The sequence below is a fragment of the Castanea sativa genome, chromosome 6 (genome assembly GCF_040712315.1).
Source record: "Castanea sativa cultivar Marrone di Chiusa Pesio chromosome 6, ASM4071231v1".
In the NCBI taxonomy this organism is placed as follows: Eukaryota; Viridiplantae; Streptophyta; class Magnoliopsida; order Fagales; family Fagaceae; genus Castanea; species Castanea sativa.
This window is the reverse complement of record NC_134018.1, coordinates 54204253-54222668: the sequence shown is the minus strand read 5'-3', so window position 1 is coordinate 54222668 and position 18416 is coordinate 54204253. Positions and strand designations below refer to the sequence as shown.

General features: G+C 34.3%; 1 protein-coding gene and 1 pseudogene across 1 annotated transcript; both read right to left on the bottom strand.

Moving 5' to 3' along the window:
* Positions 1-606: 606 nt before the first annotated feature.
* LOC142638395 (early nodulin-like protein 18) lies at positions 607-1879 on the bottom strand. The gene is made up of 2 exons (XM_075812432.1): positions 1517-1879; positions 607-1369 (listed from the first exon to the last, which is right to left on the bottom strand). Exons 1-2 carry the CDS (start codon positions 1737-1739, stop codon positions 927-929), a joined length of 666 nt encoding a protein of 221 aa, XP_075668547.1. The 5' UTR covers positions 1740-1879; the 3' UTR covers positions 607-926.
* Positions 1880-13484: 11605 nt separating this feature from the next.
* LOC142639109 (cytochrome P450 76T24-like) lies at positions 13485-15756 on the bottom strand (annotated as a pseudogene).
* Between the last annotated feature and the right edge of the window lie 2660 nt (positions 15757-18416).

Sequence of the window (18416 nt, the reverse complement as noted above, 5' to 3'; positions counted from 1 at the left end):
CAATTATCAATGACAAGCATGCCTACTTTGTTGCCAAATTGCCAATGCTCCGGAAAGCATAATAAACAAGACATGGCTACTTATTTGCTTGGTTTCTTTTTTTCTTTCTCTCTCTTTTTGGCTGAATTTTCAACATCTACTTATATGTAGCTTCGTTTGCTAACACACCCAAAGAGAGGATGTCTTAAAGAAAATAACAGTGATATATATTTAAAATGACTTAACTCTTAAATACACAACCAATTTATTTATTTAAAATCAATCATGCACAAACCACAGTGATGTGCAACACGTTTTCAATTAATATTTTGATGTTGCAATTCGTCAAATGGCGTTTTAACTTTTGTGGGATCCTTCCGTTACATATATTTATCATTCAACTTCTTTGCTTTGTTCTTATAGTTCTGTTTTTCAGCTTAAAAAAAAAAAACACACAATCTTATGTTACAATTCTTCCAAAGGCGTTCTAACCTCCATTCCTACCACCTGGTCAACTGTAAACTTGCCTTGAGACCAAGGCAATCCTTGCCACAGATTTCAAGTAAAGTATGTACAAGAAAATTGTGATTGTGACATATAACAAGTAACCAAATTTCACAAAAAGGGAAAAAAAAATCTCAATGTATTTGATGTATTTTATCATTAAAATCAACAAGAAATGAGAAATACAATTCTAATCAATAATCCAAAAGTTTGTTTCATAGTCCATATAGAAAGAAAGAATGTAATCCATTCTAAAGGCCATGCTCATACCCTCACCCAAACACATCCCAAAACAGAACAAATGTGAAATTCCCAAGTATTTTTCAACTCTATCTCCAGCTGGCCGACATGTGTGATGCAATTACTAAAATATCCTAAAACAACAATCAAAATAAAACCTCTACCCAAACGGGCCCCACCTTTAAAAAAAATATAATTTAAATTCAAAAAACAGACAGCAATTCAAAAAGAATAAAAAAACTAACACACAACACGCCGGTCAGACTAGCACCGCCTCTGAAGCCAGAGTTCGCCGGTGAATTGAGGATAGTGATCGGCGGAGACTGAGCCGAGTCGGGACCAGGTGGCTCGATGTACGGCGGCGGAGGTGGCTGGTTGAGGTATGGAGGCAAACCGAGGCCGTGATTGACTTGGATCTCGAAGGCCATGCCGCTCTGGCATTGAGCACCGTCGTCGGCGTCGGAGAAGTAGTAGTTGGTACCCACGATGGTCAACGGCACCGCCACGGTCAACGATTTCTCGAACTGGTTCTGGCCGCCGTCGTACTGGTACGTATCACCGTCCTCAGCTTCGTCCATGGTGCAGTTGCGGTATACGGTTTCGTTGTAGGTCTGGATCACCGTCGTGTTCGAAATCGAAATGAAAACTACAGAAATTTTAACAAAACGACAAGATTAATTATTTAACTAAGAACTAAAAAAAAGAGAATGTTGATTGGATGCTCAGAAAGTGAAAGCAGCGAAAGCTCAGTCTTGATCCGTCAAAAGGAAAATAAAATGCTTAGTTGTCTTACTGAGATAGTCTCCGAGATTGAAGGTCTGGGTGGCGGCCCAAGCGGAGTAATTAGTGGCGGAAGTGTTGGTGGTGGAATTGAAGAACCACCCGACGGGGCCGCCCACTGTGTGATTGGTGTAACCGGTGACTGGAGCAGGAGCAGGAGCGTTTGATGCGGCTGTAGCGGCGGCGATCAGTAGTGCAATCATGACCGTAAGATTCGCCATGGTCAATGTCGCCATGGCCACTGGGTTTGATGACTTTTTTTCGATTTGAGACTTCAATTGGGGTTGTTAAGCTGTGCCTGTTTAGCTGTGAGTTCTTTATGGGCTTTCTTGAAAGAGTTCTGCTGCTACATTTTTTTTTTGTATGGAGGTTTGTTAATTTAAAGAATTGTATAACGTGTCACACAGGAAGTCAATAACCCAATGCTACAGGAAAGACGGGTGGTGTGCTTCCGGGCTGTGGAGTGTGGACCATGTGGGTCGTGCAGTCCAAAGAGGCAGGTACCTATTCAAACCTCTCTTATTCCTTCAATTTATTTTTATTTATCAGAGTAAATTGCACTTTCAATTCTTTAACTATCGAAATGCACAACCAACCCCTAATTTTAAAAATATTAAACCTCTGTCATATGTTTTGTTATTAACTTCAAAGAAATTTAACAAAGAAAGATCAACTAATCCATTAACTGTTTATTTTTAAAGAAGATATAAATGATTTTTCAATGTTAAATTATGTCATACTTAACATTGAAACAACAAATGACAGAGGGACATTGAAAAAAAATTATAACATTGAAATCAATTGTCGGTTTTAATACACCCTTGATACGATGATCATTTCACAAGTATAAGTGATTGTGGGGTATGGGAGAGTTCAAGTCTCCAAAAGGGAGCTTCACACACACACATATATATATGTTTATATTAGAGTAGAATAAAATTTGTATCTTATATATATAAAGAAAGGGTTGTGTTAACACACACTGTAAGTAGGGACGGAGCTAGGACTTAGAGTTATGGGGCAAAAGTATAAACAATTTTTTTTTTGAAACTCCAAGTAAGCATTCATTTAGAAGAGAAATGCTATGTCCACAATATCTTCACTACATTTTCACAATAAATCGTAAGTGGTAGGTTATTATTGCTTATTATGAATGAGTAAAAAAGTAATTTAAGTTGTGAATTCAAATTAGAACCAATAACAACTTACCACATGTGATTTGTTGTGAAAATGTTGTGGACGTAACACTTCTCAATTTAGAAAGTTAACATTTCTTTTTTTTTTTACTTTTTTTTTGGTGTCTTATGTGTTCTCAAATGTGTGTGAGTGTTCACTTAGACTAGTTAGAATTGACTTAAGAATTTTTTATTTTTTATTTTTTATTTTTTGTTTGTGTCTTGCGTGGGTTGTGTTTTGGGGCGTTGTTTGGGCTTAAGTTTGTTATTAGTAAATTTTGTTGTTAAGCTTGTTAAATTTATTTCAAATTTTAGATCAATAAATTTTTTTATAGCCTTTAAAAATATCAATAATATTGTTGAGAGGGTAAAGTGCACATTTATTGAAACAAATTGCTAAAAAAAATTTGAAAAAATTTAGGGGGGGCCGTCCAACTATAGTTCCGTCACTAACCGTAAGGTACTCGTTAACAATAGCTTTTTATAGATTTTTATCATTTTTGGCAATTTTTTAACAGTTTTTCTTAACCTTTTTTGGTAACTCTTTTAATAATTTTTTGTCCTTTGTATTAACACAAGGGAAATCTTAACAAGGACCACTGTTAACATTTCCCATAAAGAAAAAAGAAGCGGAAGAATGTAATTTGCCCTATTTATTAGTAAGATATATAATATGTATCAGCCATTTTAATTTTCTGTTAATAAATTCATGTTTTTGGTAATCAACTAATCATGCACTCTTTTCATCCTGTCAGTTTGTTTGCCCTTCGTGCTGAGTTATATGAAAAAAAAAAAAAAAAAAACTTTGTTTAGTACTTTAGTATAAAATTAACCCATATTTTGCTAAATTAAAATGCAAATATGATGACATAATGCAATTAAAGGTAAAAAGGCTAGCTGATGGACCCCTTTTTATGTGTATGTGGGCTGGACATGTGTGCTTGGGTTTATATCTTTATATCCAAAGTGGACCTAGGCTAAGTGTATGTTTCGGATTTGGGCTAGGCTATAAGAGCTGATGGGTTGTGCCAGAGGGTTGGACCTACAGTTGGGCCCAAAACTGAAATTATCAACCAATTGGTTGATAATTTTTTTGGCAATTGGACCATGACAAGGCTAGCTAGCACAAAATAAATGAACACGTCTACACACGAATGTATGGTTTTAGTATTATTTTGGTGCTCATTTTTTTGATCTAGCCTCATCACAATCTTGGCTATATGAATAGTTGGCAAATGCGTAACACTATTGCACAAATGTAAAACCCTCAAATTTGGATGAGTGACAAATTTTGACATATGTGTGCAAAGAGACTATTTTTTTTTCAAGGGAGTATTTTTTTTTTTTAAAAATTAAAATTTTAATCCTTCAAAATTTTTAGTGTCCTAAACATAGGTTAGTTTGGACACCCTTTAGGTTTAGCCAATTCATGGGTACATCACAACATATAATTTATACAATTTGATGGGGGTTTTATACATCAATGCCCTTCACATAACTACTTAAATAACAAAAGCAAATTCAGATGCCATATTGAAGCAAAATTTACAATTTAGCTTACTTCAGAATTTTGTATTTGTTGAAAATCGAGCCTCATTATTGCATTATGTGACTCATTGGAGAAAATTCAATTGAGCATTCACATTCGGCATTGCAAATGGTATATGTAGGGAGATTTTAGTATCAAAGCACAAAAGAAGCCCATTACCTGATCTTGTACTTGTAAAATTTTTTACAATAGTGCTACAGTACCATCTTACTTATATGAGGGTACTGTAGCAAATGGCATAATATTTTATATTCTTTTTTCTCTCCCTCTATCAACCGCTACTTCTTCCTTTCATTTATTTTTTTTCTCTGATTCTCTATGTTTCTTCACTTCTCACTCCCTCGCTCACATCTCTCTCTTGTTCAAGCTTGCCACTGGAGCTGGGTTGGATTCGGAGTGGTCATGGTGTGAAGGAGATCGAAGTTGTCACAACACGGCGAGATCGGCGTGGGCACAACGGATTCCGATGGGTTTGTTTGATTTTTTACTATTAATTTTTGTCTTTTAGGTTTGGATGGGTTGGATTTCGGATTCCTATGGGTTGGTATTTTGGATTCTGATGGGGTTTGGGTTGGATTTGGATTGGTTGGTTGGGTTGGCGTGGTGGGTAGTGGTTTGTTTGGTTGTTTTTGCTACGGGTTTGTAGGGTTTTTGGTTGGTTTTTTTTTTTTTTTTTTTTTTTTTTTTTTTTTTTTCGGTGTGATTTTGGTGGTCAAAGGGTAGTGGTGGGCATGGTGGTGAAGTGGTGGTCATTGTTTGTTTGGTTGTTGAGAGAGAGAGAGAGAGAGAGAGAGAGAGAGAGATAATTTGTTTATTATTTTATTGTATAATTTATATTATTTTAATTTGTTGTATTGTAAAGTAAAAGTTGGGATGTTGGATGTAGGGGTGTGCGCGGTTCGGTCGGCTTGGTTTTTTTTCAAATTTGTTACCGAACCGATAGGGTTCGGTTTTGTAATAATTAAAACCGATGCATACCGATTAAGGTCGGTTTTCCAACCTATAACGGTGCGGTTTAATCGGCTCGGTCTAATCGGTTTGGTCGGTTTGATTTAAATCATTAACCATCTTTAAAAAAAAAAAAAAAATCTGTTCCTGTAAATAAAATATGTTTAACAGAAACATTTCTGTGCCAAGTTTTCTTCAATCAAGGCAAAGCCAAAAACCATTGCATGTATATAAATGGGTAGGCAGACTTAGCTTTTTTTTTTTAAAAAAAAAAAAAAAGGAAAGAAGAGACACTGATAAGGATCAATAAATGACATGCACGGTATTAGGTTTAAGAACAACTATGGATATTACATTCCAGTAAAATTTTGAAGAATACAACACTGTACTTAGTTGCAAAATCAGCCTTCATATTTAAGACATAACACATATCATAAATGACATTTGTAATGAAATTATCATATTATGGCAAATAAATATTGTGTAATCCAGTCAGTACACAATCATAGTCAGGCGAGGCGAGAGCGAGAGGCCAGAGGTGAGAGCGAAGAAGCGAGGCGAGGCGAAAGCGAGAGCAAGAGTGAGAGGCGAGGCGAGGCGAGAGCGGGAGTGAGAGCAAGAGTGAGAGGCGAGGCGAGGCGAGAGCGGGAGCGAGAGGCCAGAGCGATGAGGCGAGGCGTCACAATCAAGCGAGAGAGAGAGAGAGAGAGAGAGAGTTAGAGGGTTATGACTTATGAGAGACAAAAGGATGAATTTATACTAGGGTAGAATCTGAAAACCTAGCCTAAAGTGACACATTTTTTTTTTTTTTTTAATAACACCCATACCAGTACGACAACATTTTATTAAAAAAAAAAAACCTCAGACGAGATTCTGAGAAGAGAACCTGTACAGCGAGTCAATGACGCCGTATCTAAACGGATCTGAGAAGTGGAGATGAAGGTATCGGTTCGGTGACCCCTCGGTTTCGGATTTCCAGCTCCGGTGATTGCACCGCACCGGCATCGGAACTCCCTTCGCGCTCCAATCGCCGGCATCGGCTTCATCGGTCGGTTGCAATGGCAATGTGGGACGATCGGCGCCGGTCGGTTGGATCGATGCCGGTGACTTTTTGCTCACCCCTAGTTGGATGTATTGAAAAATGATACGACATAATAGATAAAATAGCTTTCGAGATGGTAAAATAGAATAATCTAAAGATATTGGATGTGAATGCTCTTATGTTAACTTGGTTATTTGAAGTTGCTTCTTAATGGTTAACATTCATCCCTTGTAGATTGGTTTCATGCTATAACATTCATCCCTAATAGATTGGTTTCATCCATAGCATGGGTTCTAAAATTGACTGAAATTTGGTGGGGTTTAATAATTGTATTTAAAAGAAACCACCTTTCAATCTTGAACTTGAGAAATTAAGTTGTCTCACTTGAAGGATAATAAGACCGAATGAAAAGAAAAATACTTAAAAAGTGTCATAAAATCAAGTTTCTTTCCTGCAAGTTTAGCATTAACATCAGTCTGTGTATAATAGAAAAAAGGTATAAAATTTACACGATTTTGCCCGAAGATGACCCACATCAGTCCGTGTATATTTATATAATTTACAAGTTTATTATGCATGGATACACTTAAAGATATACAATAAGATGCATAATATAATATAATATATATATATATATAATTTAAATACTATTGATAGTCATTTTTATATATTATTAACTTTTTAAGAAATTTTGTAAAAATATTATTAGGTATAAAATATAAATTGTCCATTTTTTTTATAATTATTGTGCAACATTTTTTTTTTATGATTCATTTATTCTAGACTCTTTGGTTTTTGTACTTAATAACTCATTTGGATGAATATTTATAATGTGGTCCCACATTTTATTCTAAAATTAAGAAATAAAACTCTTTAAGAATAAATAATTTAACACACATGACGCAAAATTGGAACTCTAATTTGAAATTCTAATTTGAGTTTCTCTCAGTTTCACTTTATTATTATTATTATTATTATTATTATTATTATATATATATATATATATATATATATATAGATTTACAAGTTTGCTACAATAATCATGTAAATTTATACTGACATTATTCATTTTGCATTTAATTGTTTATTCTTTTTTTACGTATGTCGATGATGAAAAAAGAGAGTGAATGATGGTTATTTTGTGTGAAGAAAGAAAAACAATTAAAAAAACCAAGAAAAATTGATAATTTAATGAAATGTAGTATAATATAAATAATCTGATGTTGAGTGTTTTGAAAAGTAAGTATTGCACATACTTTGCCAAAACTAAGACACATGTCATGTGGTGATTGAATTAGTTTTCACAAGAACCAATGGTGGTGTCATGTGTAAGTGATGAAATCCAATTACACATTGATAAATGTGTAAGTTGTATTAAAGTGTGTAGCAAAATATTTGTCTATAAAAGAACTCATGATTTGGTGCCTTTGTTTGCTTATGTCGCTTGTGACTCCTATGTTTTGGTAGTTTTTTTTTTTTACAAATATTTGTATGACTTTTAATGAGATTGTAATCATGTGTTTCAGGATTTATACTTTTAATTAAACATTTTTGAAATGATATTATCTTATTAAAGAGTGTAATTATGGACTTTTGCACTACATCACTATTGAATTTATCCTCTTTGTTCACATACTACAATCTTCTTACCCAAGCCCACCATTCTCATTAGGTTTATAGATATCCACTTGATCTTTTAAGTACAAATTACATGAGTTACCATCAAGAACCCCCCCCCCCCCACCCAAAACAAAACCCTAGAATCCCCACACAAACCACATATTGTTGACCAAGAGGCTTATACCTAAACTTGGTTGGCATCTTCAATTATTTCTAATGAAGATATTTAGGGCTTAAATCTCCAATTTCCATTGTAAATATCAATTTATTATAATAAAAAAAAAACTTTTTGCTTCTTTACCTCCTATGTTTACCTTTATTAACGTCTTTACCCTGAATAACCTTAGCTTTGGAGCTAATGGTAACTCTTGCTTCTTTAGAAGTCTCTTATGTTGTGTCAAGAGTCTTGTGATTATCCCAAAAAAGAAGAAATCCCCATGATAGTGTAACAATCATATGCCTATTCCTAAATTGGTCTCTTTTGCAAGAGTTTACTTTTGTGTATTTGCTTTTCTCACTCTCTCGCAAACTTTCTTTCTTCTTCGCTATACAAATAATATACCATACCAATTACATACCTGTTTCTTTAGCCCTCTGCTAATACTTTTATTTTATCTAACAAAGTTTTCCTTTAAACTGAATTGGAGGAATCTCCTCTAATCTATTAGGTGATTATTCATAAACACATTAACGTGTATTATTGGAACAAATAATATGAATCATTAGATAGATTATGTGACTAAAAGTACACGTAGATGGTTTCATCAGTTGTTAGGTAGTAACTTGTTCAAAAAAGAAGATTTTTTTTTTGGCCATATAATGGGTTTGACAAAATCTGGTTCCAATTGGTTAGAAGTTGAAAAATTTTCCTTATTTATATCAGATGGCAACTACACCATTTTTTTTAATTGGAAATTGTTTACCTCCAAATTGGTTTGAAGGAAAATTCCTTCAACACACTATGTGGTGACTAATAAAACCATCCATATATATTTTTAGTTACATAGCATATTTGATAAGCCATTTAACTTATTTATGTAATACACTTGAATGGTTTTATGAATAAGGTTTTGAACAAGATTCTTCCAATCCAAAATTGAAAGTATATAGTGTCTCACATATCTAAAGACTTACCTTTTTTCTTGTTTAGCTAGTAGCTAACAGATCTGATGAACTTTCAACTATCGCATTAATTATTATCGATACAGGGGATTTAAGGAAGCTAATACTCAGCATATATATAGGAAACAAGATCCTGGCATTGATGTTAAACTAGGAAGCCAAGTTAGCAAGCAATCATTGAGATGGCATGGCGTTTGGTTCGCACTTATGGCTTGTTTGGATGTTTAAAAAAGGAGGGAGAGTAGAGTAGAGGGAGGAAGAGTAATTCAATTACCTTGTTTGAAAGTTTTTTTAGGAAGGAGGGGGAGGGGTTTCAACTACTCTAACCCTTCATTTTTAATTCCCCAAAATTGGAAAGATTTAAAGAGAGAGAGAAGAGTAGATAAATTTTGACCAAATGAATTCTCTAATTTACCCTTTTTAAATTAACAAAATTACAAACTGATTATATAAATAATCTTTATTTGTTTCCTGAGAAAATTTGAGGTGAATGAAAAAAAAAATTGAATCTCCCTATTTCACTGACCGATTCAAACCACTCCACAATCAGACAACAATGAATATCACACTCCACAATAGACATATTACAATGAAAATCACACACACACACAAATACAAAAACATGTTAGCAGCTTAGATCTGAACCCAAAGACAGCAAATCTGGGTTTGTCATGTGAGAGAGAGTGAAGGGAAAGATGGGTAGAGGGGTTAGAGTGCTGGGTTGAGCACTCTAATATGTCCTTCGAAGTCTTTCAAGCCCTTAACCAAGTCTTACAAAGAAGATATTCACAAAGAAGTACACAACCAGCAAAGCCAGTATTTTCTTTTGCTCATTCTCCAGCTCCGGTGACTGTCTTGCCACCTAATCTGCAGGCTCCGGGGACTGAGGCAACAGTTCCTCCGGTGGTTTCAGGTACTGCAGAAATGCCCCAGGTGAAAGAGCTTTTCTTTTTGTGTTTGCTTTCTAATATATATATATATATATATATATATATATATATATATATATATATATATATATATATATATATATATATATATTTTATGGGTATATATTTGTTGGGTAAATTACAAAGTTAGTCCATATTCTTTACATCATATCTTAATTTAGTCCCTAACCTTTCAATTGTGTCAATTTGGTCCCTAAACTTTTAGTGCCATGCTAATTTGGTCCCTGTTGTTAAGTGTTGGATGAAAATTGCTGATGTGTCTAATGGACTGATTAAATTATTATTTCCATGCCATGTAGTGGACACCTGGAATGCCATGTCATATTACATTTTTTTTTTATAAAATGTGAGGGGCTGATGTAGTTCTTGCACGTCAATGTCTATTTGGGATCAAATTCCAGATTTCCAAATAAATCATGATTTTAATTTCATGGGTTTTGCTTATTTTGGTGAATTAATTTATACAAATTTATTTTTGTGGCTTTCTGATGATGTAACTTTGCTATTTTTATAAAATAAAATTGAAGTTTGATTTTGTATTGACAGGTTCTTCTGGGAGATTTGGTGTTTATACATGGTCCTAGAATGAAGAAAGTTGGTAGGACTTGAATAATAGATTAAAAAAAAAAAAAAAACTGGATCTTTGAGAACTTTGTTACTTTCCAATTTCCACCGCAAATGTATTTTCTATGTTTTCTCTATCAGTCCCATTCCTGAAATATGCAAAACACAAAATAAGCACATGAACGAGTAATCCCACAACAAATCCCAACATTCAAAACAAGCAAAACCCAAGAAATTAAACCATGAAATTAAAGTCTTTGATCCATTTTAGTTCAACTAAGACAGAGAGAGATCGCAAGAGAGAGATCATGAGATAGAGAGAGCAAAAACTGACCGGAACAGAGCTGGACCTTGCCGTCAGACCTTGTCATTGCTCCTCGCCACCAAAACCTCATAGCCTCACCCTTTCTTTCTGGACCGAGTGCTAGCTGCTCCTCAGATTTTAGGGATTTTAATCCCAAATAGACACACCCACGTGCAAACGTGAGTCAGTGAATTAGCCCCCTTTTTTTTTTTATGTAATATTATGTGGCATTCCAGGTGTCCACCTACATGGCATGAAAATAATAATTTAATCAGTCCGTTAGACACATCAGTAATTTTCATCTAACACTTAACAACATGGACTAAATTGGCATAACACTAAAAGGTTAAGGATCAAATTGACACAATTGAAAGGTTAGGGACCAAATTAAGATATGATGTAAAGAATAGGGACTAACTTTGTAATTTACCCATATTTGTTTATTTGTTTGGTCAAAGTTGTAGTGTTTGAAAGCTCTATCACATTTATGATTTATTAGTAACCCATTGTCTTATTCTATAAGTACGAGCAATACTTTTTGCATGAAATACACGTTGATATGTGTACCGTTGGATTATTATATTTTTAAATAGGGATAAATTTGTCTATTTGAATAATTTTTTCTTTTTTTCATCCTAATTTTAAAACATCTAAACAAGAGGAAAGGTTAATTACTTCATTTTCTCTTACTAATTTAAAGGCGAAAATACACATTTGGTCCCTATATTTTGGGTCAATTCCCATTTTGGTCCCAAAATTGATTTTGTTACTAATGTCATCCCTAAAAAAAAAAAATCGTTTCTAAAATGGTCTTTGCTGTCAGTCAACTAACGGAAAAATCCTACGTGTCTAACGGAATGCACTGTTTGCTGACATGGCGCTAACATGCCCATTAAAATATTATTAAAAATATTATTTGGCATTTTTTAAATGCCACGTCAGCATTTTAATGTTTTTTAAAAGCCATGTTAGAAATTTTTTTATTTAAAAAACCCATAAAAAAAAGAAAATTAAAAAAAAATTAATATTTTTTTTAAAAGCCTTAGATCTAATTTATATCTATCTCAACAGCAAGACCCTGCAACCTGGAGACAAGAACATTCGAGGCGAAAAGCCACCTCATCGTCTCGCAGCCATACACGGCGAGCTGCTGGCTAAGGAGATCTTCATCGATATCCTACGAATTCGTGTTGCCTAAACCCATGATTGGAATCTCTTCTCCTTGCTCTTGTTCTTGTTTTTGTTCTACAACTATGCTGCGGCTACTGTGATTGTGATTGCTGTTGTTGTTGTTGGTCGAATCGGCGTCTTCCTCGGCGATTCGAAGCTTCTTGTTCTTGTTGAAAGCTGAAGCACCCTCTCCTTTCCTCTCTCAGGCCTGATCCCAGCCATGACGAAAACCCTAAGCAGTGGCTTTCAAACCCATATGATTGGGTTGACGAGGGAGATGGTGGGTTTCGAGTGATTTGGGTTGTGGATCTTGGACGATGATGCCGTCGGTGTTCTTGTATTGTTCTTGTGTTGATCTTGGACGATGATGTGGATCTTGGATCTTGGAGCAAATGGTGTTCTTGTGTTGTTCTTGTGTGTTCATGATTAAGATGAATTTGGAATAGGAATTTGATAATTTGAATGTGAAATTTATGAGTTTATGGGTTTGTTGGAGATTGGTTGGTTTGTTGGATTTATTTCTTGTTTTCCTAGCATTGATGGAGATTGGATTTGATTGCTGGAGATTAGATTTAGTTGCTAGGTTTGTTTCTGGGATTTGGAAAGAACATGAAGAACAAATTGCCATGTTCTTACCAAAAAAAAAAAAAAAAAAAAATTAAAGGCTTAAATTAAAGAGAGGTGCTACGTCCACAATATTTTTACAACAATTTTACAACAAATCATAGGTGGTTAGTTGTTATAGGTTCAAATTTGAATTTAACACTAAGATTACTTTTTTGTCCCAACAATAACAACCAGTAACAACTTGCCACTTAGGATTTGTTGTAAAAATGTTGTAAATGATGTTGTGGATATATCATTTCTCTAAATTAAATTAGATTTAAGGCTTTTTTTTTAAATTTAATTTATTTTTTAAAAAATTTCTGACATGGCTTTTAAAAAAAAATTAAAATGCTGACATGACATTTAAAAAATGCCAAATAATTTTTTTAATAATTTAATGGTCACGTCAGCACCATGTCAGCAAACAGTGCATTCCGTTAGACACGTAGGATTTTTCTGTTGGTTGACTGACGGCAAGGACCATTTTAAAAACGATTTTCTTTTTTTAGGGATGACATTAGTAACAAAATCAATTTTGGGACCAAAATGGGAATTGACCCAAAATGTAGGGACCAAAAGCGTATTTTCGCCTAATTTTAAAAACATCCAAACAAGTGAAGGATAACCATTCCCCTCTACTCTACTCTACTCTACTCCTCTGCTCATTCTCTAAACTTTCAAACAGGTATATAAGGTCAACATATTCTTATGAGTCTAATTTAAAATTTCACGCAAGGCTTTGTTTCTGTCTGTCCATATTGCCCAGGAATGATTGAGGGTTAAAAGATCACATGGTTGATGATTCACATACAAGAAAATTGACTTTGATAGAATAAACATAGTTGCATGATCCACCCTTTGTTTTTGAACAATTATTATATTATCTTTAAATTTCTTGTCACACAGCGTCAAGAAAAACTACCAATGCTGTACGATACCATGCATACAGCGATCTTTGTCGTGCTTATTGCTTACAGAAAATCCTAACATATATTAAATGATTCTACACAAGCAATTATATTTGGCTACAAAAATAATAGAAGTTATAACTTGGCGGGAATAGCCCGGAGAGGCTCAGACCTGTGTAAGGTGATTCCAAAGGTTTCACCCATGTCTATATCTTCTGGCCTCATCTCATCCGCAAGTCTCCAATGAAAGCAATGAACAAGAGATGCCAACATAAAGTGTACCATCTTGTTAGCTAATGGTAATCCAGGACAAATCCTTCTTCCAGCTCCAAAAGGAATCAACTCAAAGTCTTGACCTTTAAAGTCAGTGGTGTGCTCAAAGAACCTTTCAGGCAAAAATATATTAGGGTCTGTCCATATGCTTGGATCTCGCCCCATTGCCCACACATTTACTAGAATTTGTGCATTTTTGGGCACAGTGAAGCCACACATTTCTACAACGGTTTCTGCCTTGTGTGGAACTAGGAAAGGTGCTGGTGGGTGCAAACGAAAGGTTTCTTTCACTATTGCTTGTAAAAAAGGGAACTTAGAGATGTCCAATTCTTGAACAAGCCCATCCTTGCCCAGGACTTTTTCTAGCTCATCTTGGGCCTTTGCCATTTTTTCAGGATTGTGAAGTAACTCTGCCATTGCCCATTCAATCGTGCTTGATGTTGTGTCAACCCCTGCAACAAATAAATCCTGATACAAAATAGTGTGAGAGCTAGTTAAGAAGACTTGACTAATTTTCCTATAAACTAATAAAGACAGAAAGTAATACTCTTATCATTTGCTTTTAATAAGGTTAATTCTAACAAAGAGTTAGGAGTACGTGACTACAATAAAACTAGTGAATAAACTATTGGTTTTCCATCATTCCTTGAAAAATATTCTCCCCCCTCCTTGCAATAGGATTTTAGAAAGAGCAATTAAGAATTATGATTAAATGATTAAATTTATTATTAGTTCCTAACAGTTTATGATTTTTAGATAAGTGATAAATTATTTATAGCATCAAGGCAGATGGAATTAAGTGAAATCTCTTAAAATTTAAAGTCACACCATTCCTTGAAGGAAAAATGTTATACAAGTCTTGCGTAATGAACTTACTGTTGATACCAGAACTTATTTACTTCTTTGGATGACCAAAACATCGTTGAAAAGAAATAATATTCCCGATGGCTTATACCGTCTTAAAAGAAAAAAAAAATCATGATGGCTTATAACTGCCTAAAAAGTATATCTTGGTAAATAGTCTCAAGAGATGAGTTCAAAAGGCTTATAAATATCATGGAATTCAATACCAAAAGCAAAGCTATAAGGAAGTTAGTCAATACCAGAAGCAAATGTTTGAAATCGCCGCGGCTTAATTCTGAATTATCATCTTTAGCAAAATTGAGGAAGGAATCTAGTAAATCGTTTCTTGCCTTCTTAGAACCCTTTGAAGCTCTTAATTGTACTCGTTCATCGATGATTCTGTCAAAAACTCGATCAATTTGCCATAATAAATCGTCATCCTTCGTCGTGCACCTTGTGGGTCAACTAAACGAAGTACTGGGAAATAGTCTGCAATATTAGGCTTTCCAGCCATTTCCACGATAACACATACAAGCTCCTGGAAATCTTGAGCAGATAAATTTGAACTATATTGTGCCAAGTCAATGGAAAAAAAAGTGTTTGATATGACATTAAGTACTGTAATGAAGGCTGCTCGACCAATATCAACCACTTTCCCACCATTGCTGCAAGATTGATTAACATGGTCAAGTAATTCTTGCACCTTTTTTTGTCGAAGGGCTTGTGTGGCATCGAGTTGTTGTGGAGCAAATATTTGTGTGGCACAAACTTTCCTGAGGTTCCTCCAATGAGCCAATGCAGGCAACCACACTATTGAAACTTCATGGTGGTTAAATACTCGGCCGGTGTCCGGGATAGTTCTGCTAGACAAGGCTTGGTCTTTTTTTTGGAGTGCTTCTTTGGCTATGTCTGGAGAGGAAATGACTATGGTTGTTATGCTCCCAAGCTTGAGAGTCATAAGGGGTCCATAGGTTCTGGAGAGCTTTGCAACAGCTTGATGGGGTTTGTTGCCCAGCTCCAAGATGTTTCCAATGATTGGAAAAGGGCGGGGACCTGGGGGAAGTGTGGATGAGCCAAACTTCTGGCCTCCTAAAGCGGAGGTGAGCACAGCAATGCATGCCCACACGAAGGGAATTAGTATTATACAAAATGCTAGGTAGTCCATTAACTCGAATTTGCTTTGTTTTTCTTGTCTTTGTACCTTGTGAGATATAAGAAAGCAATGGGTAAAAGATCAGGCTTAGAACTGTGAAATCATTCTATTGTATTTGTATACGTGTAAAACTAGTAAAGGGAATTTTAAAGGGCCCCACAACATTTTTACAATAGTAAATTGTTACTGGTTCTAATTTGAACCTATTATTGAAATTATTTTTTTATCCACCAATAACTAAAATTACTTATTTTGCCCACAAAAAACAGCTAGTAATAAGTTGTCACTTATAATTTATTGTAAAATGTTATAGACATAACATTTCTCTTACAAATTAATATGAATGTTTGTTATATGTGCAATACACAAATAGGCATATAAGGGCAGCAAATATCAGTTGTACACTTGTATGTGTGTAGTGCAAAGCACATATGTGATGGACAAATAAACCATAGTGGGCCTAGAGCTGGTGCGTACACTAACAATTCGATAGCAATAGTTTTTTACTTTCTCGAAGGCCAACGTTTTGAGTCTTATTGGACCACATATCATGCTTAAGAGGAACACCCTTATCCTCCTATGAGAGGTAGAGGAATCCAACAGGTGGAAGTAAGAAATTTCCTCAATTATGGATGATTATGGGCACTTGGTTATCCAGATTCCCTAAACGAGTGTTATTGGACCACATATCATGCTTAAGAGGAACACCCTTATCATCCAATGAGAGGTAGAGGAATCCAACAGGCGGAAGTAAGAAATTTCCTCAGTTATGGATGATTGTGGGCACTTGGTTATCTAGATTCCCTAAACGAGATTTAGACATGTTTACAGAGAAGCCAAAAGATGCATAGACTTCTTAGTTAAATTAGGCACTTCTCTTGAGAGTGATTTTGTTGTGTTTTCTAGTCCGCCTGTGGACCTTCTTAATATTTTGGAGGTTGATGCCCGTGGATTGTCTATTAACAGGCTATGTCTTGAAATTTTGCTTGCCATTTAGTTTTTAATATATTCCTTTTCAATAGGCCAAGAATGTATTGACCACTTGTGATGAAGTAATTGATTAATTACTCAAGTTTATTAATTAATCAAATTAACATGCAATGTACGTGGTAGCACAAACAAATCACCAACTAATAAGGCCATTAATCAATTTCTTCATATTAACTTGGTACCATGATGGCTCTAGTTGGAGCATGGCTTGAATGACATGTTGGTAAAAGCAGAGCTAGTTCAATACAATTTGAGGTTTATGATGATAACTTTAACAACGTCTCTTTTGTATATAACTAGTAAGTTGCGCGTGTGATGCACAGATAATTTTATGATATTTTATGTAAAACACTTTTGAATAATGTTGTATATAAATTATAAAGAAAAAATAAACTAAATTAGAGTAAAGAAACATATACATTTTGAGATATTAAAAATTGGTTTAGTAGCTTCATTGCATATTTATAGCCTTCTTAAGGTAAGATTATTTTTTATTTAAAATCATGAAACCAAAAAAAAAAAAAGATGCAAAAGAGTAATGGGACCATGAAATAAACTAATTTGTGTTATATTTACATATTTCATACTATGAAATAAAAGTATACCTAACTCTCTGATTATCTTTCACTCATCGATAGTGCGACATTAAGACATGGTGTGAGCAAGTATGTATGCATGTGTCTTATAGATGATTTAAAATTAAACCATGGTAGAATATGACTTTACATTGCGCACCTAATATTCTCTCTACTTATATACCCAAAACAAAAACTAACTAACCAAATTACCTAACCTAAATCATATTTAAGCCCCTAATTTAAAAAGAAAAAAAGATTACTCGTAGGGGTTTCGGTATCTTGATGGTGGTGGGAGGTCAGTATAACGGAGGTGGTGACCCTTCAGATTTCTCTTTCTCTCTCTTTCAAATGTTTTGTTAGTCTCAGGTCTTTTAATTTGGTAATATATAGTGAAATAGTGCATTTTATTTAACAATTCACAACATTTTTGTGTCTCTTTATCTCTCTTTAGAGTCTTATCTCGTTAGCTATTACTATTAGCCCGCCCTTATTTATTTATTTATTTATTGTTTTTAAAACACTAAAATAGTGGGTATGCTAAAAGACATGAAGAATAGTGAAATGTGTGGTATAAGCTTAGGCAATTAATGAGATATTAATGAGATAACAGTAAAATTAGATAATATGAACTTTTAGGTAACAATAAAAAAAAATAATGAAAGAGGTAAAAAAAGGCTAAATGCAAAATTAGAGTGTCACTTGGTAGAACCTCATGCACTCTTGCATGAGGTTTCTGAGAGAAAGATATTTTGTAACAACTTTTATTCTACAATATTCCTCCAAATTTTTTTTTTTTTACTCATTCCTTGAATCGAATAATTATAATGGTTATGTGTGCGCAATTTATAACTGTTGTTTCACTACACATTTATAGCCTTATCAAGGTGAGATTAATTTTTCACCCTAAAAAAAAAAAAAGGTAAGATTGAGTTTTTTTTTAAATCATGAAACAAAAAATAAATGCAAAAGACTAACAGGATCGTGAAAATCAAATAATTTGTGTTGTGTTCACATATTTAATACTATGAAATAAAAGTATGTCCAACTCTCTCACTGTTTTCCCCTCATTGATAGTGAAACATTAAAATATGGTGTGGGCAAGTGTGTATGCACGTGTC